Consider the following 24,287-nt stretch of genomic DNA (forward strand, 5'->3'; position numbering starts at 1 on the left):
GTACAGAACACCAAAAGCCCATTTTGCATAGAGAATGGATTCTGTAAAGTCTTAGGCGTACCTATCACCATTCTACATCCTTAGGCTAATACATGTGGATAGTTAAGGCCCATTAGGAAGCGGAATAGAGATGCTTATTAACTCAATGGGACAGAGTTGTGCTATCTCACCCCAGCTAGACCTTTCCTATTTTGGCCTGATAAGGACATTATGCTTCTCTAAGCCACATGTCCAGCACCATCATCATCTCTGCCCACCTGGAAGGCTATAGAAAACAACTAAGAAGTACTTTTCCTGCTAACACACCTGTCTTACAAAGAACAGAGATTAAAACCACCACCCAAATGAATGAGCAACCATTTTCAAAGCAAAACAATATGCCCTAAGTCCCTCACTAGGCCTTCCCACTGGTATGTAGCTACAATGCAGTTTACCCCAGAACTGATGTACACAGAGTACATCATACAGTTTGACTTTATAAATAGTTGGTAATAATCTAGTAACCATCATTTGTAAGCCATTGAGAAAAGTCTTCACCCTCATCTCTCTGAAAAAAACCCATAGGCACAAGTAGTGCCTAAGAGGAAGGTGTTCACCTTCAGCCGCTGCTCTGCTGCTATCATACTATAATAAGCGCAGCACTGCTCTGGAGACACCATAGCCCTGATCTCCTCCTCAGTTGGTAAACGAAAATCAGACTTCAGCACCCACCAGTTTGAGTCCATGCCTAGAAAAGATAGAGAAAATGAGACCATTCTGAATTCCAAAGGCCCTTTCATTGACAGCAACAGGGATAGCGAAACAAGACTGAACTAGGCAATGTCCCAGAAGGTATCAGGCCTAGCCACAGTTAGCCTGACTGTCCGGCAAAGAAAAGCCCTGCTGCTAGGTTTCCTATATCTCATGTAAGACATCCAATAATCACACTGAATTTCCTGACAGGCAAGATTAAATAGCAAAAAAAAAAAAAAAAAAAAAATTAAATAGTAATCAGAGTCTCCATAATTAGAAGATTTGCTACCTCCTTTTGATGACTTTATTATTTTTTTCTACTTTATTAACTGTATGTTTATCCTTTTAACTGGAAGCCGTAATTCCTTTCTTGGAGAGAGGCAGAGAGGACATATAATCAGTCACAATTGATGACCTGTGCGTTTGAAGTCAGCGCAGAGCTTTAGCCTCTTCCGGATGCTGCTTTCTGAATGGGAAGGAAAGGCTTTTTTTATATCTTCCATTCGGATCCGCCGTGGCCGATCTTTACTCTTCCAGAACAGGCGGTAAATAAACACCTGCCCAACAAACGGAATTTTTTTTATTTGGCAAAGTAAGGATAAAAGTCCTCCCCAGGGCCCCTTCCCCTGCTAATGCCCTATGTGTTTTGATCTTTCCTGGTGTGCCCCCAAGTCCACATATCCTTTTATGTACACCCAGAGCCCCTCCCTATCCTCTCATTCTTACCTGGAGAAAGTCTCGAATATGTGTATTGGCCCTTTTGGAGTTGGGCCCAGGAACTTCAAACAAGGGGCACTGCTGTCCAACCACAAAAATATCCACTAATTCCCGAATATAGTAACCTTGTCTTGTGCGAATGATAAGGAAGTCACTTTCTGGCATCTTATGAAGATAAATTGGAGCACGAAAAAGATTGTTCTCAAATGCCTAACAAAAACAAAAACACAAAAGTTATATACAGAGAAACCCTGGAAATTTAGTAAACTAATGAGAAAGGAAAATCAAGCTTGTTTGTTCTCTATCCCCATTATGCCATGTAAGGTCTATCGAATAACGTAAACAAATTATAACATGGAGTATCAAATGGGATTAGACAGATAATTTTTTACCCACTGGCTACCTTTAAGAGTCAGTAGTAGGGAAACTACAGGATTTGGATTCAGATGACACTGGCTCTGCTACTCACTGTATGATGTCAGATAAATTACTTAATAGCTATGAGCTTAATTTTCCTCATCTCCAAAATGGAGATATTTAAAACGCCTATACCTCACACGATTGCTATAAAGATTACATATGAAAATCACTTTATAAACTAACAAGTACCATACTATTACCCTAGACCTAGCATAGCCCTTGACATAATATGTGAGATCAAAACATTTGTTAAGTAAATTAATAAAAAAATAAAACAACAAAAACAACTGATGAATTAGAAAGTGTGCTAGAAAAGACAGACTAAACATGCAGGACAGAAACATTTGAGCTTGTTTAAGCAGCAGCCAGATGAGGATCAACTATCACAAGAAACTGTGATTCTAAGGAAAGACTTTTCAAAAAAATCAGAAAAGTAGAAAGAGGGAGGATCTTCAATAGATAGGTGTGGAAAGAAAATTCTAAATGTGAAAAAGAGTTACAGGGGAAGGTAAAAAAGGATCTCTCTGAGAGACTACAAAAGTAGCCACATAAGAAGGGGATGGACTGGTAGAAAATCTCAATAGAAAGTTACAAGGGTAGGAACTCCAGGAACAATATGAAGGTGATACTCAAAATATGGTGGGAAACGGATTACAGATGTAGAGGATAAAAAAAATGTGCTTATTAGATGCTTTAAGAGAATAAGCAATAGAAACAATGGAATAAAGTAGGTACAAGAGCAGGTAAAATGGTTAAGATTGCCAAGAGAAATGAAGTGGGGCGGGAGTGGGGGGGAAACAAGGTAGAAGAGTGCTAAAGATTTCCTCACATCATTTGTGGACCTCTGTACATTGCCTTAACAAAACATGTAAAAGCTAGGTTACCAAAGGGCATCTCTATACCCATCAGAACAAAGAGGGGAAAAAACCATTTCACTACAGCTGGGGACTGTAAGTAGCACAGTTCAGGGTGGTTCAATACTCAAAATGACCATGACTAATATAATCAAAACATAACCATCTTACACATACAAATTAAACATTCATAAATTAACTATCGTAAATATTTTTTAAGATTTTTTTAAAAATGTGGACCATTTTTAAAGGCTTTATTGAATTTGTTACAATACTGCGTCTGTTTTATGTTTTGGTTTTTTGGCCCCAAGGCATGTGGGATCTTAGCTCCCCAACCAGGTATTGAACCTGCACCCCCTGCATTGGAAGGTGAAGTCTTAACCACTGGACCACCAGGGAAGTCCCTATAGTAAATTATTAATCCCAGGTTGATTTCCCTATGCCACCCAGATGTTTCTAGACTTCTTACCACTAGGTATTTTCAAAAAACTATTTCAAATTTAACTTACTGAATAACATAATAAGGAGCCAGTTTCAATAAAAAGATGCAAAAAATTTTTGTATTTTAATCATTTTTAGTTTATATTGCTCTTTCCCATACTTGATGTATAAACAGTATCTCAATCAACTAGAATTGGTCCTTTCTGGGCTGACTAGCTCCTCATCTGTCAATTTCCTTAGGAAAGAGTTACAACAGGAAGTAATTCCTCACCTGCAGTAATTGTCCAGGATGGAGTGAGCCTAGAAAAGGAGATGTATGGCAGTAAACAGTTTCTCCATATTTACAATCTGGGGCTCCGGGATCTTTTCCGGGTTTCTATAAGGAATGCAGCAGACCCAGTTACTATCCCAGAATATAATCAATAAGCCTACACAAAATATTCCATGAGCACAGCATTCTACTAATAGTACTACCTGCGAAATGGATATCATTCCTTTCTCCCAATAAATTTCTAGTATAAAATAAGAAAATACACGTTCACATATGATCACTGGATATTTAACTACAACTATACTAACAACAAAGATTTTCTGAGCAGACTCACCCGCTTATAGTAGTTTTTAATCTTGGTTGCCATGCCAACCTGCATCATTAATGGTCCATTTTCCTCACTATATTCTGCAAGAATAAGATCTCCATCTTTGCCTGTGAGGTCCTGAGGTGTGCGCATGAAAAACATCTCTCCACCACCTGAAGCTTGCCTCTCTTGTTCTCTCATCTGCCGAGAACAAAGACAATACAGTACAGCTACTGACAGGACAATAATTACAGAGTGATATTGTTCATTGAGACATCAAAAACTCTTACCTGCCTTTTTTTTTCCAATTTCATTGCAAAAATTTTCAAACATAAAGTCAAAACTATGAACACCTATTATCCCACCACTTAGATGTAACTTTATATTTTGCCATATTTGTTTTACCTGTAACTCTCTCTCAATAGATTTTGCTTAACCGTTTTTCAAAGTCGCAGTTATCGTGGCACTTCACCGCATTTTCATACATCTCCCAAGAATAAGGACATTCTCCTAAGTAACCACAGTAACATTCTATCACATCTAAGAAAATAAATAATATCCTAGTATCATCTAATATCCAGTCCATCTCCCCCATTTGTACTCCAATGTCTTTTATAGCTGTTTTTTTCTAACCAAGATTCAATCATACCTTAGCCTTCTTTTTGATGTGCTTTAGCAAGGGCTGGACTGAGTGGGGACCTGGCTGAGATAGTGCCCCAAAGGAGTACTTCTTTAGAGGTGGGCGATGGAACTGCCGTAGTTTAATGGGCCCCATGTGGGTGGGAAAGAAGGGCTGCCGCAATTCCACAGCAGGAATTGAGTGCTAAGACAGAAATATAAGGGTTCAAATTAAACTCCAGCCTAGGCAAGATTTACCCATATCCTCCATCATAAAAAAGCAGTGGTTCCCATTCACCACAGAAAAAATGCTACTTTTACCTGAATAATATTTCCTCCAAAGGTGCCTCGAAGACCCTGTTGCTTAGGGTAGTAATATTCATCATTGGAGAGATTCCATGGATCTTTCACTTCTGGCTGAGACATGTTCTAATGATAGATCATCAAACCTTAGTGAGACTATCCTTCTCCATTACCTTTCTTTGTTCTTCTAAACACCAAACCCCTTTTCCCTTCACAGACCTGCTGTGGTTCCTCCTTGATGACTCCTGTTTTCCCTAACAGAATTCGACTCTTCTTCAGAGATGATTCCTTCTTACTCTCCTTGGAGGGGGAGTTAGAAGTAGCCTCTTCCTTTTCATCTGGAATTTCTGAGGAAACAAAAGTCACCCTGGAGTTGTTATCCCTTAAGATTCACCTTTCCTAATGACACCTTTGCAATTCCTAACCAGATTTCTCATCCTTCTCCAGACCACTTCTAGTCCATAATCAACTCCAACCAAACTACACTCCTGACATCTCCAAGGTACTACTTTCCAACATTCCTATCTTATGAGTTTTCCCTAAACAATACACAAATACTAGAAACTGACAGCCACAACTTTGCTCTCTCAAACTGCTATCAAGAAGCTTCCCAACCCTTCTGATTTGCTCCTGCCCCCGACATTAGCAGAGCAAGCTGTCAATTATGGAGGAGAAACACTGACCCAGCCAGTACCATACCCAAAATGAGGTTCTCATCATTGGGATCAAGTGTCAAAACAGGAGGCTCCAAGAGCCGGGGCATGGCCTGAGCATCCCAAATGATATTGTCCTCCCAGCGTCCATATACTAGCTCCTCATTGTCAATGGGAAAAATGGAGTACCAAGGTTTGTCATCATCCAGGGTTGCTGCAAAACCTAGTCAAAACACGAGAAAACAATAACAAACAAAACATTTATGCCCCCTTCAATTCTAGCAAAGGGAAAAGGAGCAAATGCTAGTAGTTACTCATGTGGCTACTGAAAAGGAACCTAGTGGATACAGTGTATTTTAAAAAATGTTGCAGACAAAAATGCTCACTGCAATGTTTTTTTATAATAGTCAAAATTTAAACAGCTAAGTGTTTAGTAATGGACTGATTAAATAAATTATGGTAATAAATGATATGCTAAAATACGCTAACAATAAATGTAGTAAAATGTTATATTTAAAATACAATAATTATTGGTAAATTATGAAAACATCCAAGTATGACTGCTATGTAACTAATAAAGTGTTTAGATAGAAGGAAGGAAAGAGGTTCAGCTCCAGGTCAGCCGGCAGTCGCATCCTTCCCATGACCTCTGCCCACAGCGGGGCACAGGCCTGAATAAGGAACTGGGCGTGCTCTGCAGAGATTCGCGGCCTCTGAGGGCAGCAAGAAGCAGAGGTGCAAATGCTGGTGAAGGAGACGGGAGGTGTGTACGTGTCTGTGCTCTGGAACCTCACAAAGTTCGGCTTCCACACTCTTCCTCTGATTCCTCTTCCCGAATACCTTCTAAAGGTTCTTGCCGTGTGGATGAAAGGCTCTTGGTGCTGCAGCCAGGAGTCAGTGCTGTGCCTCTGAGGTGGGAGAGCCAACTTCAGGACACTGGTCCACAAGAGACCTCCCAGCTCCACATAATATCAAACGGCGAAAATCTCCCAGAGATCTCCATCTCAGCACCAGCACCCAGTTTCACTCAACGACCAGCAAGCTACAGTGCTGGACATCCTATACCAAACAACTAGCAAGAAAGGAACACAACCCCATCCATTAGCAGAGAGGCTGCCTAAAATCAAAATAAATCCACAGACACACCAAAACACACCACCAGACTTGGATCTGCCCACCAGAAAGACAAGATCCAGCCTCATCCACCAGAACACAGGCACTAGTCCCCTCCACCAGGAAGCCTACACAACCCACTGAACCAACCTTAGCCACTGGGGACAGACACCAAAAACAACGGGAACTACGTACCAGCAGCCTGCAAAAAGGAGACCCCAAACACAGTAAGATAAGCAAAATGAGAAGACAGAAAAACACACAGCAGATGAAGGAGCAAGATAAAAACCCACGAGACCTAACAAATGAAGAGGAAATCGGCAGTCTACCCGAAAAAGAATTCAGAATAATGATATTAAAGATGATCCAAAATCTTGGAAATAGAATGGACAAAATGCAAGAAAACATTTAACAAGGACCTAGAAGAACTAAAGATGAAACAAACAACGATGAACAACACAATAAATGAAATGAAAAATACTCTAGATGGGATCAATAGCAGAATAACTGAGGCAGAAGAACAGATAAGTGACCTGGAAGATAAACAGTGGAAATAACTACTGCAGAGCAGAATAAAGAAAAAAGAATGAAAAGAACTGAGGACAGTCTCAGAGACTTCTAGGACAACATTAAACGCACCAACATTCGAATTATAGGGGTTCCAGAAGAAGAAGAGAAAAAGAAAGGGACTGAGAAAATATTTGAAGAGATTATAGTTGAAAACTTCCCTAACATGGGAAAGGAAATAGTTAATCAAGTCCAGGAAGCAGAGTCCCATACAAGATAAATCCAAGGAGAAATACACCAAGACACATATTAATCAAACTGTCAAAAATTAAATACAAAGAAAACATATTAAAAGCAGCAAGGGAAAAACAATAAATAACACACAAGGGAATCCCCAAAAGGTTAACAGCTGGTCTTTCAGCAGAAACTCTGCAAGCCAGAAGGGAGTGGCAGGACATATTTAAAGTGATGAAAGAGAAAAACCTGCAACCAAGATTACTCTACCCAGCAAGGATCTCATTCAGATTTGATGGAGAAATAAAACCTTTACAGACAAGCAAAAGCTGAGAGAGTTCAGCACCACCAAACCAGCTTTACAACAAATGCTAAAGGAACTTCTCTAGGCAACAAACACAAGAGAAGGAAAAGACCTACAATAACGAACCCAAAATAATTCAGAAAATGGGAACAGGGACATACATATCGATACTTACCTTAAATGTAAATGGACTAAATGCTCCCACCAAAAGACAGATTGGCTGAATGGATACAAAAACAAGACCCATATATTTGCTGTCTATAAGAGACCCACTTCAGACCTAGAGACACATACAGACTGAAAGTAAGGAGATAGAAATTTCATGCAATTGGAAACCAAAAGAAAGCTGGAGTAGCAATTCTCATATCAGACAAAATAGACTTTAAAATAAAGACTATTAGAAGAGACAAAGAAAGACACTACATAATGATCAAGGGATCGGTCCAAGAAGAAGATGTAACAATTGTAAATATTTATGCACCCAACATAGGAGCACCTCAATACGTAAGGCAAACACTAACAGCCAGAAAAGGGGAAATTGACAGTAACACATTCATAGCCCCACTTTCACCAATGGACAGATCATGCAAAATGAAAATAAATAAGGAAACACAAGCTTTAAATGATATATTAAACAAGATGGATTTAATTGATATTTATAGGACACTCCATCCAAAATCAACAGAATACACATTTTTCTCAAGTGCTCATGGAACATTCTCCAGGATAGATCATATCTTGGGTCACAAATCAAGCCTTGGTAAATTTAAGAAAATTAAAATTGTATCAAGTATCTTTTCCGACCACAACGCTATGAGACTAGATATCAATTACAGAAAAAGATCTGTAAAAAATACAAACACATGGAGGCTAAATACACTACTTTATAACGAAGTGATCACTGAAGAAATCAAAGAGGAAATAAAAAATACCTAGAAACAAATGACAATAGAGACAGGACGACCCCAAACCTATGGGATGCAGCAAAAGCAGTTCTAAGAGGGAAGTTTATAGCAATACAATCCTACCTTAAGAAACAGGAAACATCTCAAATAAACAACCTAACCTTGCACCTCAAGCAATTAGAGAAAGAAGAACAAAAATACCCCAAAGTTAGCAGAAGGAAAGAAATCATAAAAATCAGATCAGAAATAAATGAAAAAGAAATGAAGGAAACGATAGCAAAGATCAATAAAACTACAAGCTGGTTCTTTGAGAAGATAAACAAAATTGATGAACCATTAGCCAGACTCATCAAGAAAAAAAGGGAGAAGACTCAAATCAATAGAATTAGAAATGAAAAAGGAGAAGTAACAACTTGACACTGCAGAAACAAAAAACATTATGAGAGATTACTACAAGCAACTCTATGCCAATAAAATGGACAACCTGGAAGAAATGGACAAATTCTTAGAAATGCACAACCTGCCAAGACTGAATCAGGAAGAAATAGAAAATATGAACAGACCAATCACAAGCACTGAAATTGAAACTGTGATTAAAAATCTTCCAACAAACAAAAGCCCAGGACCAGATGGCTTCACAGGCGAATTCTATCAAACATTTAGAGAAGAGCTAACAGCTATCCTTCTCAAACTCTTCCAAAATATAGCAGAGGGAGGAACATTCCCAAACTCATTCTACGAGGCCACCATCACCCTGATACCGAAACCAGACAAGGATGTCACAAAGAAAGAAAACTACAGGCCAATATTACTGATGAACATAGATGCAAGAACCCTCAACAAAATACTAGCAAACAATCCAACAGCACATTAAAAGGATCATACGCCATGATCAAGTGGGGTTTATTCCAGGAATGCAAGGATTCTTCAATATATGCCAATCAATCAACGTGATACACCATATTAACAAACTGGAGGAGAAAAACCATATGATCATCTCAATAGATGCAGAGAAAGCTTTTGACAAAATTCAACACCCATTTATGATAAAAACCCTGCAGAAAAGTAGGCACAGAGGGAACTTTCCTCAACATAATAAAGGCCATATATGACAAACCCACAGCCAACATCGTCCTCAATGGTGAAAAACTGAAAGCATTTCCACTAAGCTCAGGAACAAGACAAGGTTGCCCACTCTCACCACTCTTATTCAACATAGTCTTGGAAGTTTTAGCCACAGCAATCAGAGAAGAAAAGGAAATAAAAGGAATCCAAATCGGAAAAGAAGAAGTAAAGCTGTCACCGAGTGCAGATGACATGATACTATACATAGAGAATCCTCAAGATGCTACCAGAAAACTACTAGAGCTAATCAATGAATTTGGTAAAGTAGGAGCATACATAATTAATGCACAGAAATCTCTGGCATTCCTATACACTAATGATGAAAAATCTGAAAGTGAAATCAAGAAAACACTCCCATTTACCATTGCAACAAACAGAATAAAATATCTAGGAATAAACCTACCTAAGGAGACGAAACACCTGTATGCAGAAAATTATAAGACACTGATGAAAGAAATTAAAGATGATACAAATAGATGGAGAGATATACCATGTTCTTGGATTGGAAGAATCAACATTGTGAAAATGACTCTACTACCCAAAGCAATCTACAGATTCAATGCAATCCCTACCAAACTACCACTGGCATTTTTCACAGAACTAGAACAAAAAATTTCAATTTGTATGGCAACAGAAAAGACCCCGAATAGCCAAAGCAATCTTGAGAACGAAAAACGGAGCTGGAGGAATCAGGCTCCCTGACTTCAGACTATACTACAAAGCTACAGTAATCAAGGCAGTATGGTACCGGCACAAAAACAGAAAGATAGATCAATGGAACAGGATAGAAAGCCCAGAGACATACCCATGCACATATGGTCACCTTATCTTTGATAAAGGAGGCAGGAATGTACAGTGGAGAAAGGACAGCCTCTTCAATAAGTGGTGCTGGGAAAACTGGACAGGTACATGTAAAAGTATGAGATGAGATCACTCCCTAACTCCATACACAAAAATAAGGTCAAAATGGATTAAAGGCATAACATAAGGCCAGAAACTATCAAACTCTTAGAGGAAAATACAGGCAGGACACTCTTGTGACATAAATCACAGCAAGATCCTTTTGACCCACCTCCTAGAGTAATGGAAATAAAAACAAAAATAAACAAATGGGATCTAATTAAACTTCAAAGCTTCTGCACAGCAAAGGATACCATAAACAAGACCAAAAGACAACCCTCAGAATGGGAGAAAATATTTGCAAATGAAGCAACTGACAAAGGATTAATCTCCAAAATTTATAAGCAGCTCATGCAGCTTAATAACAAAAAACCAAACAACCCAACCCAAAAATGGGCAGAAGACCTAAATAGACATTTCTCCAAAGAAGATATACAGACTGCCAACAAACACATGAAAGAATGCTCAACATCATTAATCATTAGAGAAATGCAAATCAAAACTACAATGAGATATCATCTCACACCAGTCAGAATGGCCATCATCAAAAAATCTAGAAACAATAAATGCTGGAGAGGGTGTGGATGAAAGGGAACCCTCTCGCACTGTTGGTGGGAATGTAAACTGATACAGCCACTATGGAGAACAGTATGGATGTTCCTAAAAATACTAAAAATAGAACTACCGTACGACCCTGCAATCTCACTACTGGGCATATACCCTGAGAAAACCATAATTCAAAGAGTCATGTACCAAAATGTTCATTGCAGCTCTATTTACAATAGCCTGGAGATGGAAACAACCTAAGTGTCCATCATTGGATGAATGGATAAAGAAGACGTGGCACATATATACAATGGAATATTACTCAGCCATAAAAAGAAACGAAATTGAGCTATTTGTAATGAGGTGGATAGACCTAGAGTCTGTCATACAGAGTGAAGTAAGTCAGAAAGAGAGAGACAAATACCGTATGCTAACACATATATATGGAATTTAGGGAAAAAAATGTCATGAAGAACCTATGGGTAATACAGGAATAAAGAGACAGACCTACTAGAGAATGGAATTGAGGATATGGGGATGGGGAAGGGTAAGCTGTGACAAAGCGAGAAAGAGGCATGGACATATATACACTACCGAACGTAAGGTAGATAGCTAGTGGGAAGCAGCCGCATAGCACAGGGAGATCAGCTTGGTGCTTCGTGACCACCTGGAGGGGTGGGATAGGGAGGGTGGGATAGGGAGGGTGGGAGGGAGGGTGGGAGGGAGGGAGACGCAAGAGGGATGAGATATGGGAACATATGTATATATATAACTGATTCATTTTGTTGTAAAGCAGAAACTAACACACCATTGTAAAGCAAGTATACTCCAATACAGATGTTAAGAAAAAAAAAGGGAAGGAAAAAGAAAAAAAACTATTTCTTAGATTTAAAAGACATTTTTGGTTTTCCTCTGAATTATAAAAGCAATCCAGATTAACTCAAGAAAATCTGGAAAATACACAAAAGGTATAAAGAAAACTGCGAAGCTGTTTGTGATCTTACAAACTATAAGGAACCACTGTAAATCCCATAGTATATTCCCTTTTAGTAAACTTTCTGTTTATACAGTGTGTTTTTCTTTTTCACTTATGCAAACAGGTTATCAAATATGCCACTTCATATCTGGGTTTTTTTTCCATTTAAAATGAATTTCCCATGTCATTAAACATTTTTATGAAGAGCTTTAAATGACGTAAAATAATATTACATTATGTGAAAAGCACAACATGTAAAATTGAATGAGCTCAGCTACATACACACACAAGACAGAAAACTGAAAGAAAAATACACCAAAATGTTAAAGCTGATAGTCTCGAGATGGTAGGATTACCAGTGATTTTTGACACTGTACTGTATCTTCACAGTTTTCTACATTAAGCATAGCATACCTTTTTTGAGTGTCCACGTGTATTTAAGAAGGAAAAAAGCAAATTGTAGAACGATAAAGATAAAGGGCCTTCGGAAACAAAAGTAGACTATAAAGATAAAAGCATTGTTACAGTTCAGAAAGATCTTTAACTTCAAAGTAGTTTTCACATTTTTCTAATGAGAAATCAGAGTCCAACCTAGTTCATTAACAGTGTAAAAAAAACATTACAGACTAAAATCAGGGCTCAGATCCAAAACATTTCACTGTCCCTCAGCAGCCAAGATGACAGCTAAGCCTACTTAAGATGACTGAGATGAAGGACAGTTTGTGCTGGACTCAGCGGGCATAGATGCACACCTTGTTGAACATTGTAAGCCATGGCATTCCTAGTCATGCTGGAAGGAAGCCAGCCTGCCAAGCTTGCACGCTGTGGTTTTGTCCCTTTGTGTTTGACATCCTCGCCATCCCAGATGATATCATCCTCCCAATGCAGCTGTGTCACCATCAGGAAGTTTTCATCAGCCAGAAGATCAGTGCCACTGCTTTCCTCAAGTTTCCTGAAGTCCTACACAAGTAGGAGAGGAACAACAAATCCCTGAATGGTCACTAGTCAGAGTTCTCACTCCAAATGCCACAACAGATACATCAAGTGTGGTCCCTGACTTGAGAGAAGAACCTGATAACAAAGGGGTATCTGCCTCCTCCCACTCCTAGTCTGGCACAGCACTCATCTCACAAACAGAATCCTTGCAGTGGGGCCAAGTTGCTAGGGTGATATACCACACCAAACAAAAGGCTTGGACACCTCAATCTCCCACCAAGGAAACCCTACCCAGTGTCTCCCCAGTTGAAAAGTAAAGTAAAACTGATAGGGCTCTGGGCACAGTGATTCCTTTCTTACATACCAGTGTTACTTACCTCCATCATTCTACATTTCATCACAGGTTCAAGTTCCATCTTTCTCAGTTTGAAGCCATAGTCAAACCCACTGCCATCTTCAGGAACACCCAGCATATCATACCACAGTCTAGCAGGACCATAACGCCACTCAGCCACTCTTGGCTTGGTGTCTGTCACTTTATCTGTATCTCCAGTTGACTGGGAAAACTTGGACTCCACAGGAGCCATCATTGTGATCTGTAACAGAATAAAGTAGAAGGGGAGGAAGATATCCTGATCCCAGATGCCCTAAGGCTACAGGGAGTTAAGAGGCAGGAGGGGAACTTAGAGGAGCCGTAAGGATGATTCTTGAACAGGACTGGAGTTCGAATGTAAACAATGGAGGTATATCATGGCATACTCTATCATTCAACTTTCCTACTCATCAGTGTATCACCATCTGCCTGTCCCCAATACTTTTCTATTACAACAGGGAAGGGACAGCCACTGGGATTGAAATCGTGATTACTTAATGATAATCAGCACAGGACACTACCTGCTAAGGTATCATTTTCAATTTAGACATAAGCTAGGGAGAACTCATTTGTTCCCCTCTTAGGTCTTAATTCCAGATCTCTACTTTGCCTACTTCATCATCAGAGAGACACTGCTCTGGAGGTGGTGGTGGAGCGTAGTCGTAGTTCCACAAAGATTTCTGGTTGACTTCTGATTCTACTGAGCACTCCACCTCCTGGATCTGCTCTTCCTGTATTAGTTCACGGTGCTTCTTCTTCCTCTTTCTCCGAGCACTCCGCCAAACAGATGGGACATTCTTCCCTGGTCCAAAAAGACGTAGGAAGCGTAACACCTAGAACACAAAACGTGCTTCTATGTCAGAGACTCAATATCAGATACGAAAACAGTAGCTCTGAGTCTGGAAACTCCCTTGAGGATTCTACTCAACTGTGAGGGAGGGATCAAGAAATGCTGAACTCAGATTTATAACATCTGCCAAGAAAGTAAAGTGTTCATTAATAATTTGGATTAGTTCTTTTTAAACAGAAAGGACAATTTCTAATGAGAACTATATAAATCACATGTACTATCAATGCACAAAACTTAAAAAAAGGAAACCTTTAGATTCTACCCATTCCACATTCAATATCTTAACAACACAACTCAGTGTCTACAAGAGGGCAGTGGTTTGCAATGTGGACATTCTCCATAGAAAGTACCTTCCCAGGACGAAATTCTGGGAAAAGTTCTGTGACACTCGGCAACAGCTTGGTGGCATCATGCTGCATAATCCCAGCCAATGGTAGGGTCAGCTTTCCATCCTCAGATTCTGCCTGTGTTGCTTCCTGAGGTCCCATCTCAGATTCTGAGTCAGAGGAACTACTGAAGTCCACTTTCTCTGAGGCCAAAGAGGAAGGGGCAATGATGGAGGGCAAGATGATGCCTTCTCCATCCTCAGACACTGCAACAAGGAAGAGAAACCCCTTTGGCATGTAACTGTGAGCATATTTCCTCAAATTCAGCCAACACCCACTCTAGGCTTAAGCATGGCTCAATGGCAGGGGATACAGTTCCAAGCACCCAGATTACTAGTAGGCAACCCAGAAAACTCATTCCAACTCATTATCTCCCACCATCCCCAACTCACCTTGTACCTGGTACCCTGGGGTTGTGATGAGAGAAAACAAACACTATTACTACATTTACTACTTTCTGTAAGTATATTAGGTTAAAGAAATGTGACCAATAGAAAAATTACATAACACTTTTATACCAGTCAGGCCTTATGTCCGATTCAGGGACCCATAAACTGGAGAGATTTTTTTAAGCCCACAGGGTAACAATGAAATTATTTAGCATAAAATAAGATCTATGCCACAAATGCTACTTAGCCTGCAGACTAAAAAGGAAATAGCTTAAAACTCTAATAGGAGACACTTAGGTTGACATAAGCCTCAAAATACAGGAGATCAAAGATACTGCTCTTCCCCAATCTTCTAGCCTAGAACAGGGTTACTTACTGCTGTTGCAGACATAGGAATAGGTGAGACGATCATTAAAGACCCTGCCTTTGAAATCTCTGACTCTGACAGGTGGCTCTAAATGATTTATACACATTCTAGGTGCCTTCCTATTTAATCATTTCTTTTAAAGAAAGTCATCTAAACAGGTAGATTCCAAATACCAGTACAGATCAGTTGCATCAGAAACTGCTTGGGGGAATTCTCTGAAATCCCTGAGCTCTACCTCAGATCTTCTGAATCAGATTCTCCAAGGGTGACAGTCAGAAATCTGTATTTTTTTAAAAGACTCGAGGTGATTCTGATGGGCAGCCAGATTTGAGAACCACACTGACCTAAACTACTTTTTCTTGAGCGCATGTTAAAATACTGTTGCCAAATGTTTTAAAAGTAAAATTTCCCTTTAATACTGAAATTTGAAAATTGTATGAATCACTTCTAGAAGTTGTGTCCTTTCCTAGCAGCTTAATTTTAATAGCCCACTATGAGCATGCCAAAAATTTGGACCAGGAATGGAACTTGCTCCTCAGACAAAAATAGACAGTCTCTACTTACCACCAGTAATAGCATCCTGGTCCTTATCCTTCTTCATTGGTCCTGGGGGTGGAGGTGGAGGAGGCATCAACTTGCAATCAATGTCTTCACAATCAGCATCATAGTCATCCTCATCGTAATCTAATAAAACCAAGAAAGTGATCTCCTCATTATCCAGAATGTCACACAACAGCCTTGAGCTCCCTTGTCGTTCAAGAATTTAAAGCACCACATGAAGAACTAGGCAGATGCCTTGACAACACACAAGAGATGCAGTTTCTGCCTTCAGAAAGAGATGGCACCATATTGCCAAGTGCTATGAACACCATGTATATCTCACACAGGAATTTAGGAAGCTCCCAAGAACTGTTTAAAACCTTTGCTCCTTCTCCTGGTCAAACCCTGTTCCTTTATTTTCATGCTACTCAATCTCATAACGGAACTGAACATTCTTCTTTCCTCTGTCAGCTTAAGACTGGACTTTTTTCTCACCTCCCAAGTCTTTGACACATTTTTTTCTGTCTACCTTCTATAGTCTGTTATTCTTTTCACTACCCTTTAACCAATGGCATCACTCAATACTTAGTCCTGAACACTCTGCTTTTATTCCTCTATACACTCTCCATTCCCTTTCTAAAGAATCACCTTTATCCAGACTAAACTCAAATCTGTTCAGTCTTGCCCTGACTTAGCCCCTCTACAATTGCACTGCATGTTCTGCTGCCTGAAGAGCTTTTCCATTCATATATTCAACAACCGCATTCTGTATCACACTGAAATATCCTTCAACTCTTTTAAATTCCCTTTTGTTACTATCAATACCACCTCCATCCTCATTTTCCCAGCTTATGATTTTAGCCTCCTGTCTCCTTCATCAATCTCTTACCCCCAACACACCTTTTCCAATCAATCATTAATAGTAGTCATTATAGCAACTTCTATTCACTGAGCTCCCATTATGTGCCATGTACTTTTAGCTATTTTATCTATAATCCTCCCAATAATGCTACAAAGTAGGAATTATTCTGAGATACAGAAGCGAAGTGACTTAGGGCCATACAGTTTTAAGTGACAAAAGTCAGAATTCAAGCCTGGTTTAACAACAGTGTCTTTCCAACACGCTTGCTTACTCACCAAGTTCTACCGATGTTTTATCAGCAACTCTCAAGTCTGACACTGCCTATCATTTTCCACAACTGTCATCCTATTCCAGACCTTGATAACTTTTGATAACTTTACATCTAGCCCACAAGAACTGTCTCCAAGTTAGTCTGCCCCTTCACCCTTTTTCTAATCAAAACCCCAAAGCAACAAGCATCACTTTTCATTTTCATTTAGGAAGGAAAGACAACTAACATTTATAGAGCATCCACCACGACACTGTTCTATGTAGGTGCTTTCATACCATGTGATAATGAACTTGAATTCCCACCAAAGTCCTATTAATGAGGTAGGTATTAATACACTTATTGCAGAAAGAAAACTGACGGATTACTACAAATGAGAAATCCAAGCCTCAGAGACTGAGCAACTTTCCCAGGGTCAAACTAAATATGGAGTTGGGACTTGAACCTATGACATTCTGACTCCAAAGTCCATCTTCTTTTCATTATACCATCCTGCTTCTTACTCAACAATCTGTATCAGTTTACAATCCTTTATGGCAGCAAACCCCAAGTAATGCGTACATAAAGGTGCTGTCAAATTGCTCTATGGTTGGTTCTTACTATTTGGTGTATGTTTTCCACTCCTTCCAAGAAAACTTGCTGGCCAATTCCCCCCACACTACTTGCTTATTTCTATCTCCCAACCTTTATGCAAGCCATGTTTCCAAACCACAATGCCCTGCTGCGACCTCTTCATCAAACCTTATCTTTCAAAATTTTGCTCAAAATTCACCTCCATGAAGCCTCTTCTAATGACCTCCATCTACTTCTAATTATTCCAAAGAAACACCCTTATCAATCAAGCCATGTGAAAGGGCCAATGCCAGGGAAGGAGGAAGCTAAGGGCATAGATGAAGGTACCCTCAGAGGACAAGAGAACTTGGAAATGAGCTTCCCACAGTACTGAGACTCTATCAAATACAGCATCCTCCTTTTCCAGGAGGCCAGCTCACACAACCCAACTAAGAACCCCCCACCTATCCTCTTCCTTACCATCCCTAGCCAAGACAACAAATCCAAAACTGAAAACTATAACATGCCCTGAAAAATCAGATCTGCTACCACCTCCCCCTCAGCCTAAGTCAGGGTGCTCAAACAAATAGTTATGCTATTTGACTTAGCTAGTCTGGCAGCCCTTCAAAATTAAGTATAACACTCTATACAGAAATATGAGCTGGCAACTGGTTTATGTCTTCTTATTATGAATAATTATGTTTTGCAGTCATTTATCTCACCTTCCCCAAATGATAACAATACCCCTGAAAGTAATGCCTGTACCTTCTATTTTTCTAGGTTACTTCTTGTGTATGTGGTGCAGTTAATTCTCTTTATATAAGAAGCACCCAAATATATTAACTGGCTTTGAAGAAACTAAGTTCAGCTCTTTACCAAGGTTTTATCTATACTTCTCAGCAGCCTGAAATCTAATTCAAAGAGGTGGATAATGAATAAACAGTGAACAACTTCATACAAAAGTCCCAAACAGTGAAAGGTAGTACAGCGCTGTGGAAAGAATGAACTAGGATCAGCAAGTCTAGGTTCCAGACCACAAAGCCGAGCTACTCAAAAATCAGAAAATGGATTTTATTATCTTTGTACTTTACTATCACAGTTTATAACACATAACGGGTGCTCAATGCCTAATAAACTGAAATGCTGAATTAGTCAAGGTCTGCCACTAGTAACTACAGAAATTTTGATAAAGTTCCACATTTTATTAAAGTTTTCTGAAGTTCCAGGTTTCCATATCTATGATGAGGTTAAGAATAAATAATCACTAAAACCCCTTCAAACTCTGACATTTTGCTTCTATAATGTAGCACCTTATACTAGGAGGAAAACCCATGTTGTGAGCAAGCATTAAGCGCACCATGTCGGCATACAGGTAGTGAGTGATTAACAGAAGCTGAGCCGATAAATACATATGCTTGTTTATATACAACATAGCATACTTAATCTTTCTTCAACTACCAATTCCTTGAGGACAAAGACTGAGTTTAAATAGCATCTAAAACAGTACTGTGAACCCCATAGGTACTCAAGTACCAGATGATAAGGAGAAAAGAATTATCATCCTTATTTGGCATTCACCAAGAATTTGGGACTAACCAGTATGAGGAATAAAAGCCTGAGTATAGTAACGCTGCCCCAGAACACAAGAGAGGACAGCAGCTACTTGGAACTGAGCTGACAAAGGGAGAGAAGCAAAGACATAAAGAGCAGAAACAACGACAGAAAGCTTGGATAGAAACAAACTGGACTACACAGCAAGAAAATGTACTGGAGTGCTCTTAACTGATGGCACCAAAGAATCACCTGCATGGCAAAGGGGCTGCAAGGTCCCCATTGTTTGCTGGTATCTTCGGCTTTCATCTTCTGCTACCTCATTAATGTCTGAATAGTCCACAGCATCTTCTGTACTCCTGATCCATCCTATAAATAAAAAGGGGAGGTAGATCTAAACAAAGAGCAAGAAACTTTCGCTCCCTTAGATAATTCCCACTGAAAAGTACATGTACAGTAAGTGGCTAGCCTCCTCCCCCACCTTACTCCCCATGACCCAGACTTCACCTTCATCATTTACCAGGGCACCATCAGTCCCAATCAATTCTTCATTTGCTGTGAGTTCAGTGATCAGGCTGCCCAGACCCAAAGCCCCCAAGCCTGCCAAGCGCTTCTTACACTCCTGAAAAAGGGACAGCACCAGAATCAAAGACAATACCTAAACCTAAGTTTCCCACACCACAAGGCTTATTTCCCAGATCCACGACAAAGCTATAAATCCATCTGAAAAACGACTCGGCAGCGTGCTAAAAGCAGCATCACATCTGAGAACTGTAAAGTACATCTTCCACTAAACTCCACATTGATCAGATCTTTATTAACACATCATGTCCAATTTCATCACCATCCTTTAAACTAATGTAAGGAAAGATTATTCAAGGAACACCCACCAAGACTAAATAAGTGGAATAGCAGTTGCCTGAATAAAGGCTAAGGAAACTGAGGTCATTCCGATCAGAGAAAGCAAGGCAAGAACTTTACTGCTGTCTTTATTGTGTGTTGCAGGGAATGAGGAATATTGGTATTTTCTCCTTGGGGAGACGAACTTAAATGAAGCTAGGTGAGTGTCAGGCGCAAGAAACTATTTCATGAATGTCAGTGAACGGTGGGAAAACTATGTAAGAAGTGCACTGGGACCAGAAGGGGTCTGCCCTGGATAGTTCGAACACTGGCTGTTCTAAGAACTGGGACCTGAACCACGTGATTTGGTGCAGGTCCTGTCCTCTCGCTCTAGAGCCTCCTCTAGCCAGCGATGGCACAAACGCAGTTTCAAGAATCTCCAAAGTTCTCGCAGCAAAGGTTTGAAAGCACTCTCACTAGGTTAAGCTATTTCTCCATCTAATCAGCTCCAAAGCCACCCATATCAGCGCCGCTGACGTCCCAGAGCTTGCCTACTGTTCTCCTCTCTTGTCTCCACCCTCGCCCAAACTGAGCCCCCTCGCTCTCCGTTACTGCACAATCTTTGCTAGCATGGCAACCGCTTCTCTGGTCCTCTTCGCGTACGTTAAGGGCGCCCTCTCACTGGGGGAGGGCCGCATCGCCCTCTTTTTCCAGTTCCTAAGACCACTCAACTCTCCTCACTCCACCTTTTCCTTAGCCGATCCACCCCCAGCCCTATCCCCACGCCCATCCCCTCACATCATCCAAGACGCTTTCCCCCTCCAGCTGCCCGGCTCCATTAATGTTGCCGAAAAGGAAACCGGCTAAAGAAAATGGGCCGCCTCCAGCGGAATCTTCATCGCTGTCCGTGTCTGACATGATGGCGGCGTCGATGCGGGCAGCCGCTACGGGGAAGAGGAAACCCCAGCCTCGTCCCATAGTCCGGAAATAAACTGTCATGTCGACCAGAAGTGACTCACAGAGTTCAGTGACCCTACCAGCCCCTACCGGATGCGGAATAAAGAAAAACAGAACCGGAAAGGCCGCCAGTCCTACGAGAAAGGAGAATTGGTGTCACTACATTACTAGAGGCTTTTGATTGGACTATATGCGATCAGGAGGCTGGATCTGTGAAAAGCGGTTAGTCAGAGAAAACGTTCGCTCCCGCCCCCTTCCACTTATCTAAGCAGGAGCTGTCTCAGTGCACTGGGGGGAGAGTGCTTCCTAGGTCACGTGATCTACGTACTGGTAACCGCAGGTAACCACGCCACAGGACATGGAAGTAAAGATTAGAACCGGTTTTTCTCGTCTGTGTTGTCTCCTCTTGTACTGTTTCGTTCCAAAGAGAAACTGGCAGTGTGCCAAAGGTACCTTTGCAGTTAGTTGTTTTGAATTAAAATTTACCCTTAGAAATGGACTTTCTCCCCCGTTTTTTTCGGGAAATGTGAAACTAAAAGATAAGTAAAACGAACAGGCGAACCTTAACCTAGATTCACAGTTTTAACATTTTGCTAGGTTTGTTTTCCTGAACCATTTAAAAGTGGGTTACGGATATCGTGATTCTTCACCCCTAAAAATACTTTTTTCTACACAACCACAATACCATTAGCACATATTTAAAACTTAACATTAATTCAATATCATTTAACATACAGTCCGTATTTAAATTTCCAAAATTGTCCTAATTGGAGCATTTTACATTTCAATCCGGGATCCACTCAAGGTTCATGCATTGTATTTGTTTATCTCCCTTTAGTCTCTCAATCCAGAATCGACCAGCTTTTTTCTTTGTGTTGCATGACCGTACGTATTTGGAAGTTGTCTTGAAGGGAAGGGAAGTTGTCTTGAAAATATTCTATATGCTGAATTCGTCTAATCTTTTCTTCAAAGTGATTCCGGTTAAATATCTTACCGGTCATCAGAAGGCACACTGTCAGGTTGTCCCAATGTTGGTGATACTAAATTTGATCACTTCAAAAAGGTGTCCACCAGATCTCTCCGTCGCAATGACACATTTTTCCTTTTGTATTAGTAAATAACCTATGGGGTGGTACTTTGAAATTCTGTGAATATTCTGTTCCCTATCCCCTTGCACCCAAAGGTTTTAGCATCCGTCGATGATCCTTGCCTGAATCAATTATATTGGAAGAGTGCAAAAGGGTGATTTTTCTAATTCTTAATTCCTTCTACATTTATTAACTGGACTTATTCAGTAAAGAACTTTCCTTTTTCTTATCTCCTTTCTTGTATTTTTATTTTAATGTGTTACAATCTAACACCATCATTATCCTTTTTGATCCTCAAACTGTTACAAATTTGTCCAATGGTTACCACTTCACTCTGGCTCCTGTGTCCTTTTGACATGACCCCAATTAGTCTTTGAGCACTTCCTTGCTTTTTGGCACAAGATGTTCCAGGCTCACTCTGTGCATTCCCTGTCCTGGATCTGATATAAGCCATTTCTCCAAGGAGCCCTGGTTCCTTTTAGTGGGGAATGGTGTTTAGAAACTGGGGCATCGGGAATTCCCTGGTGGTCCAGCGGCTAAGACTCCGCCCTCCCAATGCAGGGGGCCCAGGCTCGATCCACATGCAGCAACTAAGAGTTCGCGTGCTGCAGCTAAAGATCCCGCGTGCCGCAACTGAGACCCGCCACAGCCAAATAAATATTTTTTTTAAAAAACAAAACTGGGTCATCATTGCTTGTAGGCCCTTTCAGTGGAGAGAGAGAAAAAATTTTAAATTAATGAGTTTATACTAATACCTTCGATTCAAATCTAATACCACAGGGTTCTCCCTCGCCGTTCCCCATTTCATATTTGTATCTTGCTTCTCTTACAATGAAAACTCTGGTTCCTAACACCAATATATTACTCTTTTCAGAATTACAAGACCAATACCACTACCAACAATTAACCTAAGTAAAGTTCAGAAGTTCTTCGCAGTTTTCTGTCCTTAGACTATATCCTATTAAAAATTACGTGAATCTTTTTTTTTCCTCTGTGGAGTTGTTTCCGTTTGTATTCAACTTTAGGATTTGCTTTTATTGTCCTTTTTAATAAAAAGGATAAAAATTTTATAAAATTTTTATTTTTAAAAAATGTAAACTTTTACATGGTTCAAAGTCAAAACTATTTAAAAAGCTATTTCCAGAGAAGTCTTGCTCCCATGCCTACGCTCTCTGCCCCATTGTCACCCACTCCCTGTAACCATTTTCATTAATTTCTGGTTTATCCTTCGTTTATTATTTTTTCAATTGAGGCGTAATTGACATTAACATTAGTTTCAGATGTACAGCATGATTCGCTATTTGTATTTCCTTTTTCTTTTTGAAAATATATGCAAATGAGTATGTTCTTATCTCTTCTTTTTCGTTATATACCCATGTATTGTTTGATTCCGTTTATATGAAATGTTCAGAAAAGACAAAGATTAGTGGTTGCCTAGGGCTGGGGGTGGGAACGGGGATTAACCGCATGAGGGATCTCTTTGGGGTGATGGAAGTGTTCTCAAACTTAATTTTGGTGATGGTTGCATGACTCGGTAAATTTACTAAAAATCATTAAATTGTACACTTGAAATAGGTGAATTGTACAGTATGTAAATTATACCTCAATAAAGCTGTTTTTAAAAAAACACAAAACATGGTTTTGCACTTCTTTACTCACCAGCGCTATTTACAGTTGCCAGCCAGGATTGGGGGGGTTCTTTGTGTTTTTTTGGGGGGGAGGAGATCGAACCCTCAGCAGTGAAGGCACAGAGTCCTAACCACTGGACCACCAGGGAATTCCCTAGTTCATTTTTATAACAAACGGGAAGATTTTTCTGAGATAACTGGAAGAGGCAAAAAATATTAAATGATATATCTTATCTTCACAACCCAGCCCCTAGCACAGTCAAGCCTGTAACACAGTAGGAGCTTGATAATTGTTTACTGAATGTAGTGTAATAAGTGAGGAAAATCACCAACAGGGAACTAACTGGTCTGTCATTATTGAAAACCAGGAAATGAAGCTAAATCCTGGGGATGAATAGGTAGGGGGTGGGCAGGAACTAAACAATCAATGTTAGCAGGGCAGACAGTTCCTTACCCTGATTATCTGATGTAGAGAAATAAGCACAGCTACACATAGGTGCCATGTGCAATATGACAATTATAGTTATTTCATCCTTTGCAAGCTGAAAAGCATTTAGAAACCACTCAAAGCAAAGGGGTGGTGGGGAGGAATTGCTTTGATTTTTAGAAAACGATGGACCCAGTAAAATCAGAAAAGTTTATTACCATTCCTTATGAATAATTTAAAAGTGATATTAGCATGTTAGTCTTCATACAAATTCCTTTCAAGTATAAAAACCAAGATGTCAGTGTATGCTTAAGACTACTAAATCAGACCAATACAAAACCACTCTC

General features: G+C 39.9%; 1 protein-coding gene across 9 annotated transcripts in view; it reads right to left on the reverse strand.

Annotated features, from left to right (window-relative positions):
* TAF1 (TATA-box binding protein associated factor 1) overlaps positions 1-20,827 on the reverse strand; it is a 97,515-nt gene extending 76,688 nt beyond the window's left edge. For 7 of the 9 annotated variants that reach the window (XM_060138471.1, XM_060138470.1, XM_060138478.1 and 4 more), the window contains exons 1-17: positions 20,639-20,827; positions 19,508-19,622; positions 19,253-19,369; positions 15,792-15,911; positions 14,436-14,677; positions 13,850-14,068; positions 13,240-13,458; positions 12,679-12,886; positions 5,363-5,539; positions 4,883-5,010; positions 4,682-4,789; positions 4,392-4,565; positions 3,770-3,943; positions 3,436-3,540; positions 1,459-1,659; positions 1,148-1,289; positions 597-727 (exon numbers count right to left, since the gene is read on the reverse strand). In XM_060138471.1, the coding sequence (XP_059994454.1) occupies positions 597-727; positions 1,148-1,289; positions 1,459-1,659; positions 3,436-3,540; positions 3,770-3,943; positions 4,392-4,565; positions 4,682-4,789; positions 4,883-5,010; positions 5,363-5,539; positions 12,679-12,886; positions 13,240-13,458; positions 13,850-14,068; positions 14,436-14,677; positions 15,792-15,911; positions 19,253-19,369; positions 19,508-19,622; positions 20,639-20,818 (2,760 nt within the window). In that variant the 5' untranslated portion in view covers positions 20,819-20,827. The remainder of the gene's footprint in view (positions 1-596; positions 728-1,147; positions 1,290-1,458; positions 1,660-3,435; positions 3,541-3,769; positions 3,944-4,391; positions 4,566-4,681; positions 4,790-4,882; positions 5,011-5,362; positions 5,540-12,678; positions 12,887-13,239; positions 13,459-13,849; positions 14,069-14,435; positions 14,678-15,791; positions 15,912-19,252; positions 19,370-19,507; positions 19,623-20,638) is intronic. The other 2 variants (XM_060138472.1, XM_060138474.1) reach the window with 1 other exon arrangement.
* Positions 20,828-24,287: the final 3,460 nt, after the last annotated feature.

This window comes from Lagenorhynchus albirostris, chromosome X (genome assembly GCF_949774975.1).
Source record: "Lagenorhynchus albirostris chromosome X, mLagAlb1.1, whole genome shotgun sequence".
Taxonomy (NCBI): domain Eukaryota; kingdom Metazoa; phylum Chordata; class Mammalia; order Artiodactyla; family Delphinidae; genus Lagenorhynchus; species Lagenorhynchus albirostris.